General features: G+C 40.7%; 1 protein-coding gene across 1 annotated transcript in view; it reads left to right on the top strand.

The window, feature by feature from the left end:
- The window catches only part of ptprt (protein tyrosine phosphatase receptor type T), a gene marked incomplete at its 5' end in the record, with an annotated part of 328,852 nt that overhangs the window by 161,630 nt on the left and 146,823 nt on the right, over positions 1-20,399 (top strand). Inside the window, one exon of the mRNA XM_084025273.1 lies at positions 3,460-3,569. Coding sequence (XP_083881399.1) covers positions 3,460-3,569 — 110 coding nt within the window. The remainder of the gene's footprint in view (positions 1-3,459; positions 3,570-20,399) is intronic.

A 20,399-nucleotide genomic window follows, 5' to 3' on the forward strand; every position in this document is an offset into this window, starting at 1 on the left:
TGGGATTTGGACCACAGGTCTCAAGTCCCCAAGCAGCACCCTCAAAACAGCCAAAGAGCTGGCTGTTGGAGCTTGCTTATGCAACAAAGACAAGAATTCCTAGTTGAGACGCATCTCACTAGAAATTCCTCCATCCACAACTCCATGGACAGCAACTTTCCTCACAGGGTCCCCACAGGGACCTGAAGACAGCAACCTTTCTTCAGAGGAACAAGCAAGAACCATCCATCCGTCCATCCATCCATTTTCTACCGCTTATCCTGTATTCAGGGTCGCGGGGGGGCTGGAGCCGATCCCAGCTATCATTGGGCGAAGGCAGGGTACACCCTGGACAGGTCGCCAGTCTATCACAGGGCCGACATGTAGAGACAAACAACCATTCACGCTCACATTCACACCTACGGGACATTTAGAGTCATCAATTAACCTATCCCCATCATGCATGTCTTTGGACTGTGGGAGGAAGCCAGAGAACCCGGAGAGAACCGCTTACACGGGGAGAACATGCAAACTCCACACAGAAGGAACCCGGGCCCGACCTGGGAATCGAACCCGGGGTTCCTCTTGCTGTGAGGCGACAGTGCTACCCACTACACCACTGTGCAGCCAACCAAGAACCAACCCTTCTTCAAGGACTGGTAACAATCTGGGCATAGCTTAGACCAGAAACTGAATGTGATTACATTAATGTTTGATGTATTGTTGAGTTAAGTGTGTAACCTTAGTTCAGTTGTTAGTGATCTAGAACATACAGTTTGCATGCTCACTAATCCAACGGCACTACATATATTATACTAATTATACTTACTGAGGAGTAAAGCATGATGCTTGGAGACACCTCTTTCCTGAATGTGGTAGATATCTGTAAGACCCACTGAACACATTTTCTGCAAACATATTTACATGATAAAGAGCAGCAGACATGACAAGCTGTGAAGGGTTTTTCAGACTAGAATCTTGTTTTAAATACTCAACAGTTACCTTTATATAACAATTTAAAGAGTAGTTTAAATAACAGTAATTTGTGTAAAATAACTGGTCAGTCCTTGGTGCTCATCCGTTTGAGCCTCCACACCGGAGGTCATCCCTAAGCTCCTTGACGTTCAGGAATGATGGATAATAGCACCTGATTGTCAAGGGTAAATGGAAATGGTGGTGCATCCATCTTTCTTTTCCTTGGATTATTGAACATTTAGGACATTTGTCAAAAGCTCTGCATTAAAAGCTTCCTGCCTTTGTTTCTGTTATTGGAGATGTTTACTTGACACTCACAGATGACCAACAGTGATTGCACAATCAAATGAAACATTTATTTTTAATTCTTTTAGATCAAATCCTGGTCAAATTGTTCACCTATTTTTATTTATTTGTTTATTTTTATACACAAATCCGAGTTGTCCTCCAATCGAAATATGGGTGGTTAAATCCCTGGCTCCTCCAGTCCACAAGCCAACGTTTCCGTGGGGAAGATACTGAACCCCAAATTGCCCTAAAAGGCTGCACTGTCGGTGTTTCAATGTGTGTGAATGAGTTCAATTAAATTATATCCTGATTGGCAGGCGGCTCTGCGAGTGTGGGAATGTAAATGTAAAGTTCCTTGAGTGGTCAAAAAGACTAGAAAAGCTCTATAGAAATGCATTTTCACTGGGAAATACGTCACCGTATGAAAGATAGAGACTCTGGAAATTATGTGATTATACTCAGCTCATAGCAAGCTGACTGAAGGTCAGAGTTCACAGCGAGGAGGAGGAGGAAGATGAGGAAGAAAGATAAGAAGTGAGAGGGACACACATTGATTTTTACACATTTCAGCCAGTTGTCTCTCTAGGCGTTGCCTGTCTCCTCGTCCTCAACATTTATGACAATTCACATCGTTGTGTTCTGGGGTTTAGGGTTAGATGGTTGACAGCATCACTACCTGACAAGGTGTCAGACACACACACACACACGCACACACACACACACACACACACACACACACACACACACACAATGTGTTGTTACGAGGTAGATTTGACTGTAACAGCCCAAGTGTGTGAACAGCAGTTGTAAAGTCTACTCTCACTGCTCAGTATGACAGTGACAGAGGCTGGTAGCCTCAACTCCTCCTTTCAGTGATTCACTAACATATGAACTACAATAAATATGACACAGTCTCACAGATGTTCGTGAAACAGTGAAACAGTGAACACATACATGTGTTCACTGTTTCACGAACTTGTACTTCATTATGATGATTAGACAGGTTTAGACAACAAAACCAACGTTAGGTTTAGACAACAAAACCAACGTTAGGTTTAGACAACAAAACCAATGTTAGGTTTAGACAACAAAACCAACGTTAGGTTTAGACAACAAAACCAACGTTAGGTTTAGACAACAAAACCAACATTAGGTTTAGACAACAAAACCAACGTTAGGTTTAGACAACAAAACCAACGTTAGGTTTAGACAACAAAACCAACGTTAGGTTTAGAAAACAAAACTAAAAAGGACTATACCTCCTACAGTTTTCTGAATAGCATCAGAATAAAGCTGAAAGGTGACTCTTTAATGTCAAAGTCATCGTTTCATCCAAATGCAATTTGTTTTATGAAAGAAAAAAAGTGTCACTGTGTAAATATTTCCAATGCAGTGATCAGGTGAGAGTTGTCCCCTGACGGGAGACAGTTGGTCCATTGACATTGAATTCGTAATTGACTTTGCAAGCTAATAGACTTTTAGTTTGAGGAATTACTGAATGAGTCTGTAAACTCAAGAAGTAGATCAGCATCTTCAGCAGTTGTTCCATAATTCACCATCTACAAGACTGGTCTCCACATGACATCATTACAGCACGTCTGTGTCCTGGTCAGTTTACAACCAGACCAGTTTAATTTCACAAATCTAGTCATCAACGGGTCCAGACAGCATAGTCTGGTTCTGCTCCAGGTTTCTGCCCCTGTGGATCAATCTAGACCCACTCTATATTCATATTAAAACGGTACATTGGTCAATATTTTTACGGGCTTTTCATAGAGTGCAGTTTTATTCTCACTGGAACACGTTGCCTTGATTTTTAATTGATGACACAACAATCTAAAAAATGGCAACACACATTTGCTCTTGGACCCCCAAATCCTGGAGGGATCTGCATAGAAATAACTTTTTGTCACATGTCAATAATGTATATATTCACACACTTAACTGTATTTCATGATGTGTTTAATGACAAATTGGTTTTATTACATGCTTTAGTCATTCTAAGATATTTCACTGAGACTAAGATTTGACTAAAGTTCCCAATAAATGTGATTGTTGCAGTCATTGTTGTGAAGTCATCTTCATATTATCTCCATTATCTCGCATCAATCTGTCCATTCACTTCAAACTTTAGGCTGTAAAGTGCAGCTGTTGCATCAAAACAGATACAAATTCATATCAAGTTGTATTAATGTAATGTTGTCTGTGTCTCTGCAGTCCCTGGCTCGGTTCCCATGGAGTCTCTGCAGAATACGCCCTATGAGGAGAAGATCTTTATGCAGTGGAAAGCTCCCAACGAGACCAACGGGGTCATCACGCTCTACGAGGTCAGTCAGAGACGACCCACAATGCTCGGTGGCAGTCATAGAAATAAAACAGGAGTAGAATGGACATTGTCATTCAAATCCTTGTTACCAAGCCTCATTACGAAGCATCGAGAGACAGGCTAAATTAGTACAATTTAATGACTTCATGCTTCAATTCAATTCACTAGGCATTTATTGGTATGGTATTTGAAATGTGTTGCCATAGCACAATTACAACATACAATGCATTCCGCTGACACAAAAAAATAAGATGAATAACTAGGCCTACAGTAATATATTACAGAATGACATAGATAATTAAATAATCATCCACACTCTTATCACACAGTAGGAAACAACATATTAATTAATATGAATATGATATTGTCAGATGAGAGAATTTAGTTCAGCTTGTGACAGTCAGTGGACATGTTATTATAATACCAAATAGTGCCACAAGGTGGTATTTTGGTAATATATTGAGTGTTGTGTCACGCAATGCCATTGCTACGACACTGACCAATGTTCGCAAGTGTTAACTAAGTTGGTGCAGGTTATAGGGGAGACTGGGGTAAGTTGAGCCAAAGGGTAAGTTGAGCCACCCCTTGTTGCTAGGAAACGGTAAAAAACTTTGATCATGTGACCAAATATTTAGGAGGGAGGCATCATTTCATGGAGTCTGTGAAGGTAAGAACCACATGGGTAAAGTGGTTAGACATTTATTCCCAGAAACACATTTTTCACTCTTGAAAGTGAATTGAGTCTATCATAAGTTTCATGAGAATTGTGTTTAGACCAAAATAGATCATTTTAAATTTGTTTTATACATCAATTGTGGTATCTATGAGCTACAACATGAGGTCATAAACCTAGCATAACAGTGCACCATTTTAGCTGTGGGGACTAATAAAGTCAAAATGGTAGCTCTGGGGTATGTTGAGCCATTTGGCCAGGGGTAAGTTGAGCCAGCAAGGACACCAAGAAACTATGATTCTGGACCAAGGATTCAGTTCTAGTGTTTTCTTTCCAAAAACACAGCTGTTAATGTTCTCTTCCCAAGCGCACTTTAAGGCATTCTCACTTGTTCTCTTCCTAAGCGCACTTTAAGGCTTTCTCATTGTAAATGTTTTTGTTACAAAACAGCTGTTTAGCAGTAATATGCAAAAAAAGTTATTGTGCCTGTTGAATTGTGTATAATAAATAAAAATACACATGAATGTGAAGAAGTGACTGTTATTTAGGGATGGAGAAGGTGAGGGAGGGGTGGGGTGGAGGTGGGGAGGAGGGTGGGGGGGAGTAGGGATACGGCTCAACTTACCCCGCTCCTATGCTCAATTTACCCCATACACGGGGTAAGTTGTGCCACGAGACCACTTTTTTTGGACATGCTATATTATCGAAACAGTTATGTTTACACTCATTCTCTTTGTTTGAAAGGATGCACAACATCCTGAAATATATGCAGATATATTAGTTAGCAACAAAACTATGATTGCCTTGATGTAGTGATCCTAAATATGAAAAATGGCTCATCTTACCCCAGTCTCCCCTATTGTCTCATGTTTGACAAATTAACATAGTGCTGTAGAGATCTGGGAGTGTATGGTCCATGTTACGATGTGACATTGTGGAAATCTATGTTACGTTGTTTGTCAACTCTGTGAGCAAATCAGCTATTTTGAAGCTACACCAACCACATTACTGGGTCATTTTCAGTAAAACGTGCAACATTAAACCAGTGGAATTAGCAGGCTGGCTAACTGGTGGATAGCTGACTAGTTAGCTAGTTAGGTTAATCTGTCATTCTTGAATGTTACTCTGGTTACAGAAAATGAGCCGATCAGCAGAGCTGGATTAACAGTGCCACCACCTCACTCCCTACCACTCTGAAGAAGGACAAGATACCTAGCTAACCAGTCAGACATATAGGCCTACCTCTGGAGAAGGACAAGATACCTAGATAACTAGCTACCGAGCTAACCAGTCAGACATATTGGCCTACCTCTGGAGAAGGACACGATACCTAGATAACTAGCTACCGAGCTAACCAGTCAGACATATAGGCCTACCTCTGGAGAAGGACACGATACCTAGATAACTAGCTACCGAGCTAACCAGTCAGACATATAAGCCTACCTCTGGAGAAGGACAAGATACCTAGATAACTAGCTACCGAGCTAACCAGTCAGACATATAGGCCTACCTCTGGAGAAGGACACGATACCTAGATAACTAGCTACCTAGCTAACCAGTCAGACATATAGGCCTACCTCTAGAGATGGACAAGATATCGTGATAACTAGTTACCTAACTAACCAGTCAGACATATAGGCCTACCTCTGGAGAAGGACAAGATACCTAGCTAACCAGTCAGACATCTACCTCCAGATATGGACAAGATACTGTGATAACTAGTTACCTAACTAACTAGTCAGACATATACCTCTGGAGAAGGACAAGGTACCTATATAACTAGCTACCTAACTAATTAGCCAGACATTCGTCTCCAGAGCCGAGTCCTCTCTCTATTTCCAACAAGCAGAGGGCTGCGGGTTTGATCCCAGGCTTTTTGGGTTAGTCATTTTTAATCTGGCACGTCATGAAACATGCTTGATATCCAAGAATAGATAAGAATGTTCACATAACATTAGATATGAGCAGCAACTCAGAAGTTGAGTGTAGATTCTTGTGAAAGGAGAAAAAGAAAAGTAAAGCTGGGAAAAGTAGTGGGAGAGAAACTTAACACTTGACAGTCCTTGAGACAATATTGGGAGTGAGATAGAGAGATACATGTAACTGAGTGTGTGTGTGTGTGTGAGTGTGTGTGTGTGTGTGTGTTAAAAATGGTTTATTCGGGTTGAAGTTGAGTTGAGCCTCCATCTAATGAATTATTGACCCGTTCTCTCCCTCCCGTCTGCCTCTTATATCACTGCATCAAGGAGACACCTCACACTGAGACCTGGCAGGACAATTAGACTGTGTGTGTGAGTGTGTGTGTGTGTGTGTGTGTGTGTGTGTGTGTGTGTGTGTGTGTGTGTGTGCGCGCGCGTGCATGCATGCATGTGTGTGTGTGTTGCTGTGTAAGTTGGTGAGTTTTTGAATGAGTGTGAGGAAGAAGTGAGCAGGTGATGAATCATTTGTGAGAAGATGAAGAAGGAGTCAGTGATGAGTTTGTCCTCAAGTTTCTGATTCTGAGAGGAAGAAGGTGTGAAGTTTGGAGAAAATGTGTGAGTTAGAATGTGATAGCGTTTAGTAAATGTGTGTGAGCCTTATTTATTTCAGTCCAGTCTCATGGCGTTTAGAGAAATAATCGCTAAATACAACCTATTGGTTTTATGTTCCGGGACACTAATCGTCCATTTTCTCATGTTTCTCAGCACTAAAACATGTCAATGTTAAGTGAATTAGGATTCTTTTCCATTGTGGACACATGAATTAAACACATGTTACTATGCAATGTCCAGATCGAGTGACGTAGTATTACATTATGAGGAAGACTACTTATGGTAGGGAGGTAGACAGGTCCAACAACGCAGGACTTTCAGCCACCAGAACGGTGTTTGAATCTTCCTGTTTGTTTAATATTATGTTGTGAAATTGCAATGTAGAAATGCCAACATATAATTAAAATATTCATTTGTCAACAATTATTATTTTCATGGCTTAGCATTGTTTACATACATCATTACAAAGCACTGTTATACATGGCACTATAGGCTGCACTACACATTATTATTGGCCCAGTTTAAGAAGCAACACAATTATATATGATAGGGGGTAGGGCAGTGACAACACAGAAGGAATCACGGAATTTGACAATGAAAATTTAATCAAATGTAAAATGTAGAATTTCGTTGAATTTATTAAAAACGGGGTTTCCCCAAAATTATAACCGTTTGTCAGCGCATCTATGAAGAGACGAAAGAAAAGACAAGAAAACACGTTGTTGAGAGTCTCTATTGTGTTTTAGTGTAATTAACGGGACCACCGCTTCATCCAGCATCTCTCCTCTCTGTCTGTTTCACCAGGGGGTGGGCTGAGACACACACACACACACACACACACACACACACACACACACGGATCGATTTACCGTATGCATGTTCATGGTCTCAGAATGACAAGGAATTATAATTAGAACTACTCGAATGTATCTTCAATACATTTCTCATATTTTCTTATATTTTTTTCTTGATTTATTGAATTTTAATTCATCAACCACATGATTAGACATCATTCGATGGAAAAACATTTTTTTTAATTCTAAAACACAGAATTATGAAATGGAAAAAATGAAGTTTGGAGGTCTGTAGTGATTGACTCTGCAGAAAGTTGGCGACCTCTGTGCACTATGTGCCTCAGCATCCACTGACCCCGCTCTGACATTTTAGGTTGCTTTGTGGCTGGGTTGCTGTCGTTCCCAATCACTTCCACTTTGTTCTAATCCCACTGACAGTTGACTGGAATATTTAGGAGGGAGGACATTTCATGACTGGACTTGTTGCACAGGTGGCATCCTATCACAGTACCACGCTGGAATTCACTGAGCTCCTGAGAGCGACCCATTCTTTCACATGTTTGTAGAAACAGTCTGCATGCCGAGGTGCTGCTTTTATACACCTGTGGTCATGGAAGTGATTGAACACCTGATTTCAGTTATTTGGATGGGTGAGTGAATACTTTTGGCAATATGGTGTATATCAAGTCTGTAGCGTTCACAGATGGATTTTCTGTTTGGGTGAACAGCGTTCAGGTTTCTGTCACGATAGGTATTAAGGTATCACAGGTCCAGTTTTTTATCTAGAGGGAGAATATACATTTATGTTGTATTTGAGTTGCCTGCTCCCAGCTCATCTTAGACCATCTTACTTTGGCAGCATCTTCCTCCAATTTAATTGCCTCTATTTTATGTCAAGCCCTCTCCACTTCCGAACATCAATCCCCCATCAGTAAAAGACCACTCAGTAGTGTCTCTGAGACCTCCATTAGACCTCGACCCAGAGCTTTGAAAAACCCCTCGGTCAGTCTATAAACCTCCTGTCATCAATTCCACCATGATTTGTGACCGTTTCATTAATCTCAGTTCCCGGTCCTCTCGGCACGACTCGCCATCATGTGTTAAACATATCAGAGCCTGAACACAACGCGCCGGGGCTATTACAGATAATTACTATAATTGCAGCTATTGACAGGATTAAAGGCATCATCTGCGACATCTGAAGGGGCTCTTGTTGTGTCCTGTCCTGCTCTGTTGTCTCAGGTGCTTCCTTTTTTGTTCCCCATGCTTTTCAGGATGGCAACCAGATGAATTAGACCTGGGACAATGGGGGTGGGGAGGTGAGGGGGTGAGATAGGTGGAGAGTGGGGGAGATATAAGGAGAATGAGAAGAACTGAAGGAGCAGATAAAACGTATCCAGTGAGCAAGTGGAAATTAAATCATATGGCATGATTACATGAATTAATTTGGTGTGCAAATATGATCACTTCATCTCCTGCTTCTATGACGATAATTGCAGCTAATTACAGGATACAAGGACACATCTGGGTGAGATCTAAAGGGACACGGCCCCCGCTAACGTCCTCTGGTCTTATTCATCCGAGAGAGGATGAATGTGACTAACTGTGAAGAGACGAAGACGCAGATGATGATTGAAACGACAACAATCTGGAAATAAACTTGAATAAACTTTTTCTTTAACATGAATGTAGAACATTTCTCATACAAACAAGTGAATACGAAACCACAACAACACTTTTTTCTTTACTTTGTGTGAATGAAACCTCATATTCTAATTTGTAGACCGACAATCTATCTATGCATGACTCCAGCTCATTTCTCTACTGTATGTAAAATAGTTTATGATGTAAACATGAAATGCCAGTTGATAATGTCAACAGTCTAGATGTACCGAGGTATTAGTGCATTATTAACCAACAAAAATAAATTAATTGAACAATCATTCTACCACCCACCACCTTATTATCAGTCCCTTTTCTAAATCCACATGAAGCACTCTTCTTCAAATCAACAAAAATTAGATCCACAGCAGAGCACTTATTTCCAAAGAAAATATATCACTTTTAAAGCTGGTGATGACAGGTAACGTAGCCTATAAAAAGCAGTTTTTTGAAATGGAGTCTGGTGCACTGCTCACTCCACATGAAACACACAGAGGCGACATTACATCACTTCCTGTAAACTTCACAGAGAACAATGAGGATCTGTTTTAACTGAATATATCCTCTGGTGTTGTTCACAAACACTGTCTGTCTGTCCTCTATGCCTGGATGTGCATGTAACCAAAGGTGGGTAGAGTAACCAAAAAACTGTACTCAAGTAAGAGTATTGTTACTTTAGAGTAATATGACTCAAGTAGAAGTAAAAAGTATATTGCATCAAAACTACTCTTATTTATCCAAAAAACTGTTTTGTTTTGTACTTAAAAAATGTCCAATATCCAAAAATCCAACATGTTATTTTCACCATTTTGTCATATTCATCATCACAAATCAGGCAATATCCCAAAAACTGTATCACTGAAATGATCAAAATATTGTTTTGTTTTGTTGTGAATAATGTTTTATTCCAGATTAAATATTTGATCTCATACTCTTGATTCAGACTTGCGGAGGGTGAAAATACAATTCATTTGTCTTTGGCTTAAAATGCTATTTAAATCACCTCTTCTTGGAGATTTTTCATGCTTGAGCTCTTGTTTTGACACGTTTAAAACAAAAAATAGCTTTCCCTGGAAACATTATTGAGTGTAGTTTAATTGTATGGGAACGTAATGGAAACAGAGTTGTAAACAACACTTGATCGACACCAACAGCTGTTATAAAAGAACATGAACAACATGTTGTTTCACACAAGATACGAATGCCTGAAATTCCTGTGTTTCTTCCCCCAAACCATGTGTTTTTATTCTCTCTTTATGTTGCATCAGGGGTGTCCAATCATATCCAAGAAGGGTCGGTGTGGGTCCAGGTTTTTGTTTTAGCGAGTGAGGACGGGCTGAACACCTTGTGTTCAATAGTATTAGTTAATATAACATTAAAAATGTATATATGTAGAATGGAGATCAGCTATTTAATATTCAATCGCTAGACTTCGTCTGTTTAAAACACCCAGCTCAAAAATTGTAGAATTTCAAATCCATTATTGTAAATTCCCTCATTTAAGAGCTGAACTCAGCTGAATCCAGCTCACAGATCTGCCGAAGATCGGAGTCTACTGGTGTCTGTACTGGAGGGGAACAATTCAGGTTCCTTATGTTGGATTAGAAGTTTACAGCTCTGATCTTTATACCTATCAATAGCTAAAATGTATGTTTAGTCCAGTTTACACCTTAAACATTAGGAATTAAAAATATAAAGTAAGATCTAACATAACTGCAGAGCTTGATGAATGTATATTCTACAGACATGATTCTTTATATTTCAGAAATTATAAGATGTGACTACAATTGTGTTTGTCTGTTTGTTTGTGGTATGAAGATAAATAGTGGAGCTAGATCACACAATGGTGCTTTCGAGTCACCTGCCTCCCACTAAATCATGTTCCCATACAACTAAATGCAACTCTCAATTATGTTTGCATGGAAATGTATTTCCAAATCAGTTTGAAACATGTGGTTACCAAGCAGTAGTTCTATTGAGACAATACAAATAGGTTAGGAAAACAAAAGTACATAGGTTAAGACGACAAAACTACATAGTTAGGTTTAGAGAAGACAACTACAGAGTTAGGCTGAGACAACAAAATTATATAGTCAGGGTTAAGAAAACAAAACTACATATGAGAGGATGTTGAGGAGGAGGTGTTGGAGGTAAAACTCCTGCCTTCTGTGACCCTTCAGATAAGGAGACGTGCTCCCAGATCGTAAACCTGTCAGTCCTCCTCTGATTGGCTCATCAGACCGTCCAACCATCACCTGTCTCTTAGCTCTCTCTTCTCCCTGCTCGTCTCTGCACACTCAGTTCTGAACCCCTGTAGATGAGCAGATGCCGCAGCTAACATTGATTAGAATGAAGCACTGAAGCAAATCATGAGATCACAGCTTTGCTCATTTGGTTTGACATCAAGTCAATGATTTCTATGTTGCAAACTCATCTGGAAACAGCACCACGCCTCAGCCCTGAAGGTTTCACTGGGCTTGTTCCTATTTAGTTTCTTTAGTTCAGTGTAAATAAATGGAGTTTAGGTCAAATTTGAAACTGTGAAGGAATTGAATTAATCAGCATCATGGAGTTTAGGTTTATCTCACCTCTATGATATATGTCATATCATAATATAGTTGTTTCCACAAAACACACCCTGATGGCAGATTTAGCTCTTTTTTTAAAATGATCAATGATGTTCTAACTGTTGTCAAATTCAGAGGCATCTTTATATTGGAGTGAAAACATAATAATACATTATCCTTTAACCTCAATGCAAATCACTTTTGATTCAATAACAACAAAAAGATTCACTTCAGCATAAACATGGATACCTTTCAACTTTTGAGCTAAATCATGCATCTGAAATTGCTACCGCTTCCTTTACTCCACCCAAAGAATTGATTGTTCACGTAGTCCATCAGTCGTTCAAAGCTCAAACGCTGTTTTAACCATTGAGATGATCTTCCTCTAACCTCCATTATGTATTTGTATTTTCATAAACACATTAATTACATGTCTTGTCATTGAAAGGCCTGAACCCTCCAGCAGTGAGCCTTGGGAGCCTGGCAGAGTGCTTTTCTGACAAAGCTTCGAGCTGTTTAATCCACCACAGTGCAGCGTCAGGCTGCTAGTACAGTATGTAGTTATTCTGCTCGGCTCGGCTCTGTGTGTGAATAACTTGACTCTCCTCTAGCAGGACCTTTAATCAATCACAGGAATCAATACAGGCAACCAAGCTGTTGATTTGTGTAGAAACATTCTCTTCGCTCCTCGCTGGTTTCTAAACAAAGGAATGATTGAGTCTCATTAGGAGACAGCAGCCTGAAGTGATCTCACTATCGATTCTGTTTACTGTTGACTGGCCAGTGGCTCGCTTCACTGCAAAACAGGAAGTTAAAGACGCAATCCGACATGCACAAAGACAGATTTCAGATCAGGTTTGCATGCAAACGTTCCAGCCTGGCCTACTGAAAATGATGTTCCCACATAGCAAAACTGTATGGTGAATTACATTTTGAGGGAATCGTATTTTGGGTCAAAAAACACAGGACCAGGAGACTTATGTTAGTGTCCCATTAAAACAAACCCTTGTGTCTTGTTTCAATTGCAAAGCCATTTCAATCCATTTTGTTGTTTAAACCTAACATTGGTTTTTATTGTTGATCGGACTAACGGGGAAAAGGTTCAGGCATGAATAATACTTCTAATTGAAAAACATTAGTTTGAAAGTTATATACAAAAAAAACACATCAGTAAGACGTTACATTCGTGGTGGAACGTGGTTAAGTGCCTCGGACATAGCCTCTTTTTCTACAGAATGACCACTAATTAACTTACAATTAGTCACATAGTCATGGATAGTTTGACTCACTGATCAAAAGAAGCATTTCCATGATTAGTGATAGTATTGTTAAATTTTACTGCTGTAAAGAATAAGACATACATTCTAATAATAATAATAATAAACAGTAAAAAAATAATACAAAATGAAATATAATGAATAATAGTGCTTGTATTGACAACTTGCTGTGGAGTTTCTCAGCCGACATCTTTGTCTACACAAGGATCACTTCAGCAAACAGCTGTTTATCTGCAGATTTGACCTGAGCTCCACACACACACACACACACACACGCACATGCACACACAGACACACACACACTGTTTTTTCTTCAGGATCCAATGAAGAGGAAGAAATGGAGGGTTCGATAAATCAAAGACATAATTACCTTTTTAACAGCTCAGAGACAGAAATAAAGAGAAGACAGTGATGCTGCAGAGTGAGACGTTCGTCTTCCACCACTTCACCTTCGCGTTGCCCCGTATTGTTTTTCATCTCTGTCAATAACCGACTATATTTAGTGCAGCGTTCAAGTCCTTGAGCTCCTGACCCCATTTACTGTGTCACATTACCTGCCTTCCTCGTCTCACTGACACACCAGTGTGTACCCGTATGCACTGTCGCAACTGAATCTATTGATCACAGGCTGTCTAGAACATCAGAAGCCAAGAAAAGGGCCAATATCATCCCGATCGAGAGTTCAGCAGGAGATTCACCTGACTGACTGAACAACATCAGTGTCAAAATGAGGACAGGGACAGCATGAGGGCTCGTTGTGTTCAGAATGTTATCATCATGTCAGAACAAAATGGTAGGAGTGAGCTTTCTTTGAAATAAGACGAGCTGATTAAAACAGCATGTTAGTGTCATTCAACACAGCGAGACTGTCAAAGGACGGCACACAAAATAATACGTCAATAAGTTCCTTCTGTGTGGAGGTCGCATGTTCTCCCCTTGTTAGCGTGTGTTCTCTCTGGGTTCTCTGAGGGTTATCTCTGGGTTCTCTGAGGGTTATCTCTGGGTTCTCTGAGGGTTATCTTTGGGTTCTCTGTGGGTTCTCTCTGGGTTCTCTGAGGGTTATCTCTGGGTTCTCTGAGGGTTCTCTGAGGGTTATCTTTGGGTTCTCTCTGGGTTCTCTGAGGGTTATCTTTGGGTTCTCTGTGGGTTCTCTGAGGGTTATCTCTGGGTTCTCTGAGGGTTATCTTTGGGTTATCTCTGGGTTCTCTGAGGGTTATCTTTGGGTTATCTCTGGGTTCTCTGAGGGTTATCTCTGGGTTCTCCGGGTTCCTCCTGCAGTCATGCAGGTTCACTGATGACCATATGTTCTGTAGGTGTGATATGCGAGTGTGTATGGTTGTCTGTCTCTCTATGTGGCTCTGTGACACACTGGTGACCTATCCAGGGTGAACCACGGCGTTACCCAACTGTCAGCTGGGATCGACCCCGGGCCCCCAGTGACTCTTAACAGGATACATAATTATATAAATTCATAAATAGATGATGAATGAATGGATTAATCATTAATTATTTTTTCCATTAATGGATGGCTGAATGGATGGATGGACTAAATAATTGAATACAGAATGAAATAAACATAAATAAATTAATTCCGTCATTAGTTCATTAATAGAATAAAGATATCATGGCTGTAGAGATATTCAATACGCTTGTTATGTATCTTATATGAGGTTTATACTTATAATTCCTCCATAGAATCATTACCAGATGTAGTCCTTCTACTGGAAGTGGTTTTGTTTAGCTTCAGACTGAGTTATTACTGGTTAATTCTGATCAATAATAATTATACTAATTAATGTTATTTCTAATAGTTTATATAATAGTACTTGTATAGATAAACCCATTTTTTAAATGTAGTGTATAATCAATGCTTTTGATTGGCAGCTGTCTGTAATCATTATGTTTTTAAAACTCCTCTGACGTTTAATCGACATCGTTGTGTCCAGAACAACAAACAACACTCTTGTAGATGAACACTGAATAATGTACACAAACGGAACGTAGTGAATCTGTCTGCTGGTAGTTAAAGAGAACACACACAAACACACACACACAGACAGACACACACAGCTTTATGTGCCCGGGCTCCGATCTCTCAAGCGCTACATTATCTAGCCAATCAGGACTCAGCTCCAGTCTCTCCAGCCAATCACATGACCCCTGCTGAGAGCCTCACAGAGCCTCTAAGCAAAGGTTGTTATGTTTCCCCCGACGTCTCTCAGATCTTCATGTTGTGATATTTAGCTCTTAATTTCTCCCCCAGGGTTTATTTATTTGTTTGTCTTTATGGCCTCTGTCGGCTTATTCTTGATTTTATCATCCTTTTATTATATTTCCACTCTGCCAGTCCCTGTGGGAAGGGGCCAGCAGCATTTAATCTCAAATAACATTCACATTAGAGACACGTGTTTTGCTATGTTGCTCTGCTGTCCACATTTCTGTTTAACACAGCTGCTGCATAGCTCTGACCTTTGACATCAGATTTACACATTTTGAAACCACTTTCACCATCGAATGTGTCTTCCTGTCACTCATCGTAACTTTTTTATGAGGAACGTCATAACAACAAACAAACTCCTTTAATGTAGAAACACACAATTATTTGTCAAGGAGGTTGTTTTACTTTCCAGAAATCCAACACCACATCAGCTCGAGGTACAGTGACAATGGAACTCACCCACAAATAATATTATATAATGAAATATCATACAATTATTTAGAAGTAATCCTGAGTGTTTCAGGGTTCATTCCATGTCAGACGTTCTGTTCTGATGCTGTTTTTGTGTTGCCTCCTAAACATTGTGTCAAAATAGTCTATTTAATGTAGACATGCAGTACAAACAGGTGTCAACCTCGTGTTCTGAGAAGTGAAGGCAACGCTATAGTGCCTTAAACTTGCATTTTCTCTCCTAGCCATCAGGGGGCGACTCCTCTCTATGTCTATGAGAAAGTCTATGAGAAAATGAGCCTACTTCACTCTTGATTTATTATCTCAGTAAACATTGTAAACATGGTTTATGGTCTCAATAGTTTCAAGTCTTCTTCAATCCAGCATGATGTTCATTTAGTACATTTTGGTCCATTTAGAGTCCACCAGACCAGAAAGCAGGGGATGCTTTAGGGGGGGAGCTACCTGCTACCATACCAATGCTCAAGGCTTCAAAACCGTAGTCCACCAACCAATGAATGACGTCACCATGACTACGTCCACTTCTCATATAGAGTCTATGAGTACAACGTGTTGCATTTGTGCATGAGTAGTATGAATTTAGCTAATTTAGATCAAAACAACCAAACAAACTCAGGAAACTGCTGTCAAAGAAGCTTCACTCGGATAGCGAGTCGGACCGCTTCCTGTCAAACTGTCACCAGCAGCTGGTTTTAATGCTCCATCTCTGATCTGCTCCTCCAGGATGGAGCCAGTCTTCTACCCTTTGATCGCATTGATGTTGATGGGAACGCTGGTCCCAGAGCTCGCCGCTCCTCCCGTCTGCCTGGCGACGGCTGATTGAGCAGCCCGACTGAGCGAGCAAAGCCTTTGTTAGTGATTAACAGCTTGGCTATTTATGAAGCGGGATTACTGCCTCTTTGTCCTGTTGCTTCCGTCTCTTGTGTATATTTATCTCGGTGAGAACAATACTATGGCCTGACTATAAATACTTCGTCCCTCTGTCGTCTGTTTGCTGATCAAGAGCTGATGACAACAATCGACTTCTCCAGTCATCTTGTTAGGGACGATGAGAAGCCGAGGATAGCGCCGTTTATGTGTCTACGTATACATCCATCAGTAATCATGTGTGTTGGCGTTAAGCGGCATGTGCATACTTTTTTGTCTCTTCTTGGAAAAAGCTCCTTTTTTATTGTAATGACCCAGAATGCAGCAAAACAGCGTGTCCCACATGGACACTAAATACAGAAATGCTGGGACTTAGATAATAGATATGTAAAGGACTCTACTAAGTTACAGTTACAGGAGGTGTCAGGATGCAACGTGAGGGCAGCAGGAGATGTTTTATTCACATCTCATCTCTCTCGACGTTATTAAACGTCCTCCTCTAGTGAAGTCACAGTGGGGAAGCAGAGACGGGAGATGGAGCGTTCCACTTTCACCACTCACATGGCTTTACACTACATGTCAGCATTCACCCTTTGACACACACATTCATAATGATGGCCATTCAAGGAGCCACCTGTCCACGAGGATTTAATCGACACATCCACGCACATTCTCCACCCTTTCGTGGGGGCAATTTGGGGGTTCGGTCTCTTTGCCGTTCTCCCTCTGAGCCACAGCTGCAGATGGAGGGATGCATGTCGTGAATACATGATTCTGTCTGTTAAAATGTCAGAAAACATGTTTGAAATATCTTTTGTTTTCATGCATTAGAGGCCAGGATGTTCACGCGTGTCTACACCAGCTGAGACGCATATAATGAATGCAATCCGAAGAATTCTGCTAAAAGCTGAATGATCTGAAAATGATCCATTCCGAATACCGGTAATTCAGAATATCCAAACAGAATATAAAGTACATCACACATATTAAATTAGGATTATTGTCATATTCGGAATAGTGGATTATGAGCACATAAACGTTGTCGGTGTTATCTGTCCAGCCGTGATGTTCTCATCTGGAGAGAGAGAGAGAGAGAGATAGAAACAGATAGAAACAGAGAGAGAGAGAGAGAGCTCCAGGGTTGAAATGTTTGTCAAGAAAGTAAAACCCTGATGAGAGGTCTGTGCAGGACTTTCCTCCGGGGGGATGGGCGGCTAAACGCCACTCAGACCGAGGAACCTGGGACCAAACCTTTATCCAGCAGAACAGCGTTTGAATGCAGCAGCACTCCTCCACATGGCTGACGTCTCCCAGCCTGAATAAAACATGTTAAATCAATATCTATTTAGACAGCCTGGGACTGAGGGCCTGGAACAATAAAACACCACCTATTTCATCTACGCTGCAGTTTGCCTCTGCACATTCATAGCTGTTATTTTACAAGTCATGAATGGCTCTCTATATTTTTATGGGCTCTTGTCTTCCTCCTCTCCATATTACATCCCTGCTTTATCACATTCACTTCTCTTTTTTCCAGTTTCCTCTGTTTTCTCTCCACCTTTTTCTATCTTTCCACATGTGATCTTCTCACCATTCGCTCCCTTAAAGGAGGAGTTTGGCTCATAAACCTCAGGTGTACTCTCTCTCTCTCTCTCTCTGTCTCTCTCTCCACCTCACTCTCTCCATAGTTGATGTACTTGGAATCGGTAGAGCCATAAAGCTCAGGTTGTTTTATTGGTCAATGAAAAGGCAGGCGCGCAGCAAGGCAGTGCATCTTGGGTAATAGAGTGCGAATCTATGAGGGATAACTCACCAGAGGAGAGAAGGGTGTGTGTGTGTGTGTGTGTGTGTGTGTGTGTGTGTGTGTGATTGAATTAGTGTGTGTGATGGAGAAAGTGAGGGAGGTTAAGAGGTAGAAAAGAGGAAGAAAATAAAGAATAGATATGTAAAGGTAGAAGGATGGTCAGAGGAGAGGCGTAGAAGAAAAGGTCATCGATTCATGGCTTCATCCAGCTGCACGACTTGTAACGGAGAGCTTTGGTAAAGGTTATTTTAAAAGATCAAGAGAACAACTTTTGCCTCAAAAAAAAAAGAAGACAAAGCAGGCGTCATGAAAGAGTAGACGAAGGTATTTCTTTTACAACCTGTAAATACAAAAGTTATGTTAAACTGACTGAATGTTGACTGTATGTGTGTATAAGAAGTGGACATAGTCATTGTGATGTCGCCCCTTACCATTAACATACAGCTTTGAAGCCTTGAGTTTGGCATTTTGGCTATTACTAAACCAGTGAGGGGAAGTGACCATATTTGGACTGTAGAGGAGCGACGGGTGGACCTGATGAACACGAGCAGCAAACTTACTGGATCTGGATCCATCTGGATTCTGGTGTGAAGCTGTTAACGAAATTAGCTTCATAATTCAAGGTTGATGTTACATCTCAGTGTTAAAGTCGTCTTAGCAACTAATTTAATTGGTAGCAATGGGAAGCATCCCTTGCTTTCTGGTCTGGTGGACTCTAAATGGACCATAATGTACTAAATGAACATCATTCTGGATTGAAGAAGACTTGAAACTAGAGATTGAGACCAGGAACTCAAGTATACATGTTTAGTTTGACACAGGAGAGCACCCTCCTGGACTAAAGTGTGTTTGTTTGACCCATCCGAACTCCCTCCCTCTCTTTCCATGTGGACTGTCTCTCTCTCTACGTCTGTTGCTCTACCCACAATGCAGTGGGCGGCGGCGTCACATACAAATGCTCACACACTAAATGAGCTTTGGTGTCAGACACCACTGACCAAGCTGATTATTTGACGTCTTGGTTGGTCTGTTAGTGATTGTCCATGCAGGAGTTTGGTGCTGCTTCATGCCAGCAGCCCTCTTTATCAAAAACACCTGAGCGTGTGTGTGTGTGGGTGTGTGTGAGTGTGTGTGCATGTGTGTGTGTTTTGAGACAAGTTTTATGGAAATGAATGTTTACGAGGCTCCATCATGGGATCACTGTTGTAGAAATTCAGTTAAGTAATTTGTTACTGTTTTCTATACAATCATACATTCAGTCGTCAGCATCTCAGGGCTGCTGTTCTCCGTCCTGTTGAATTAAGCATTAAATGGGAGACATTTTGTTCGGTATTTTGCAGCCGATCACTTGAGTGGAGCTCCAGATTGTTCTCCTCCTCTCTATCCATAAAGCATTTTGTCGACTCTGTCTTCCACAGCAAATTACAGTTGCGTTCACTTACGGTCTGTAACTTCCTGTTATCTGTTTTACATTCACAGGAGATTGTAAAACATTATGGACCACATTCTGCACATCAATGTTGTTACTGTTTATAGGCAACAAACTCACCTTCACTGTCTCCTAAAGTGAAACTAAAGGCCACGGTGCGTGTCACGTCACAGCCGTGTTAAAATGTCAGTACATCACACACTGAAGTGAGCGTCTACAAAAACGTTAAAGTTTGGCGTGAAAGTTATTTTATTAATGCATTTTAATGGTCATAATGAAAATGGTCCACCTGGGCTGCCTGCACATACCAAGGTGGTTGCTATGGAACAGCCATTGTTAAGGATATAGACTAGCAGCTAGTCGTGTTTCATCACAGCGTTACATTGCTTCCATTATTTGTCTCTTTCAGTGTTGGCATACGAATACAATATTGAATACAATGTTGCAATACTATGCTGTATCAAATCCCCCATGCCTACTTACACAAAATAAACCTTATGCATTGCTCCAAACGTTAGTGAATATGTTCATGAGATTT

This window comes from Eutrigla gurnardus, assembly GCF_963514095.1.
Source record: "Eutrigla gurnardus genome assembly, chromosome: 2".
NCBI classification, from domain to species: Eukaryota; Metazoa; Chordata; class Actinopteri; order Perciformes; family Triglidae; genus Eutrigla; species Eutrigla gurnardus.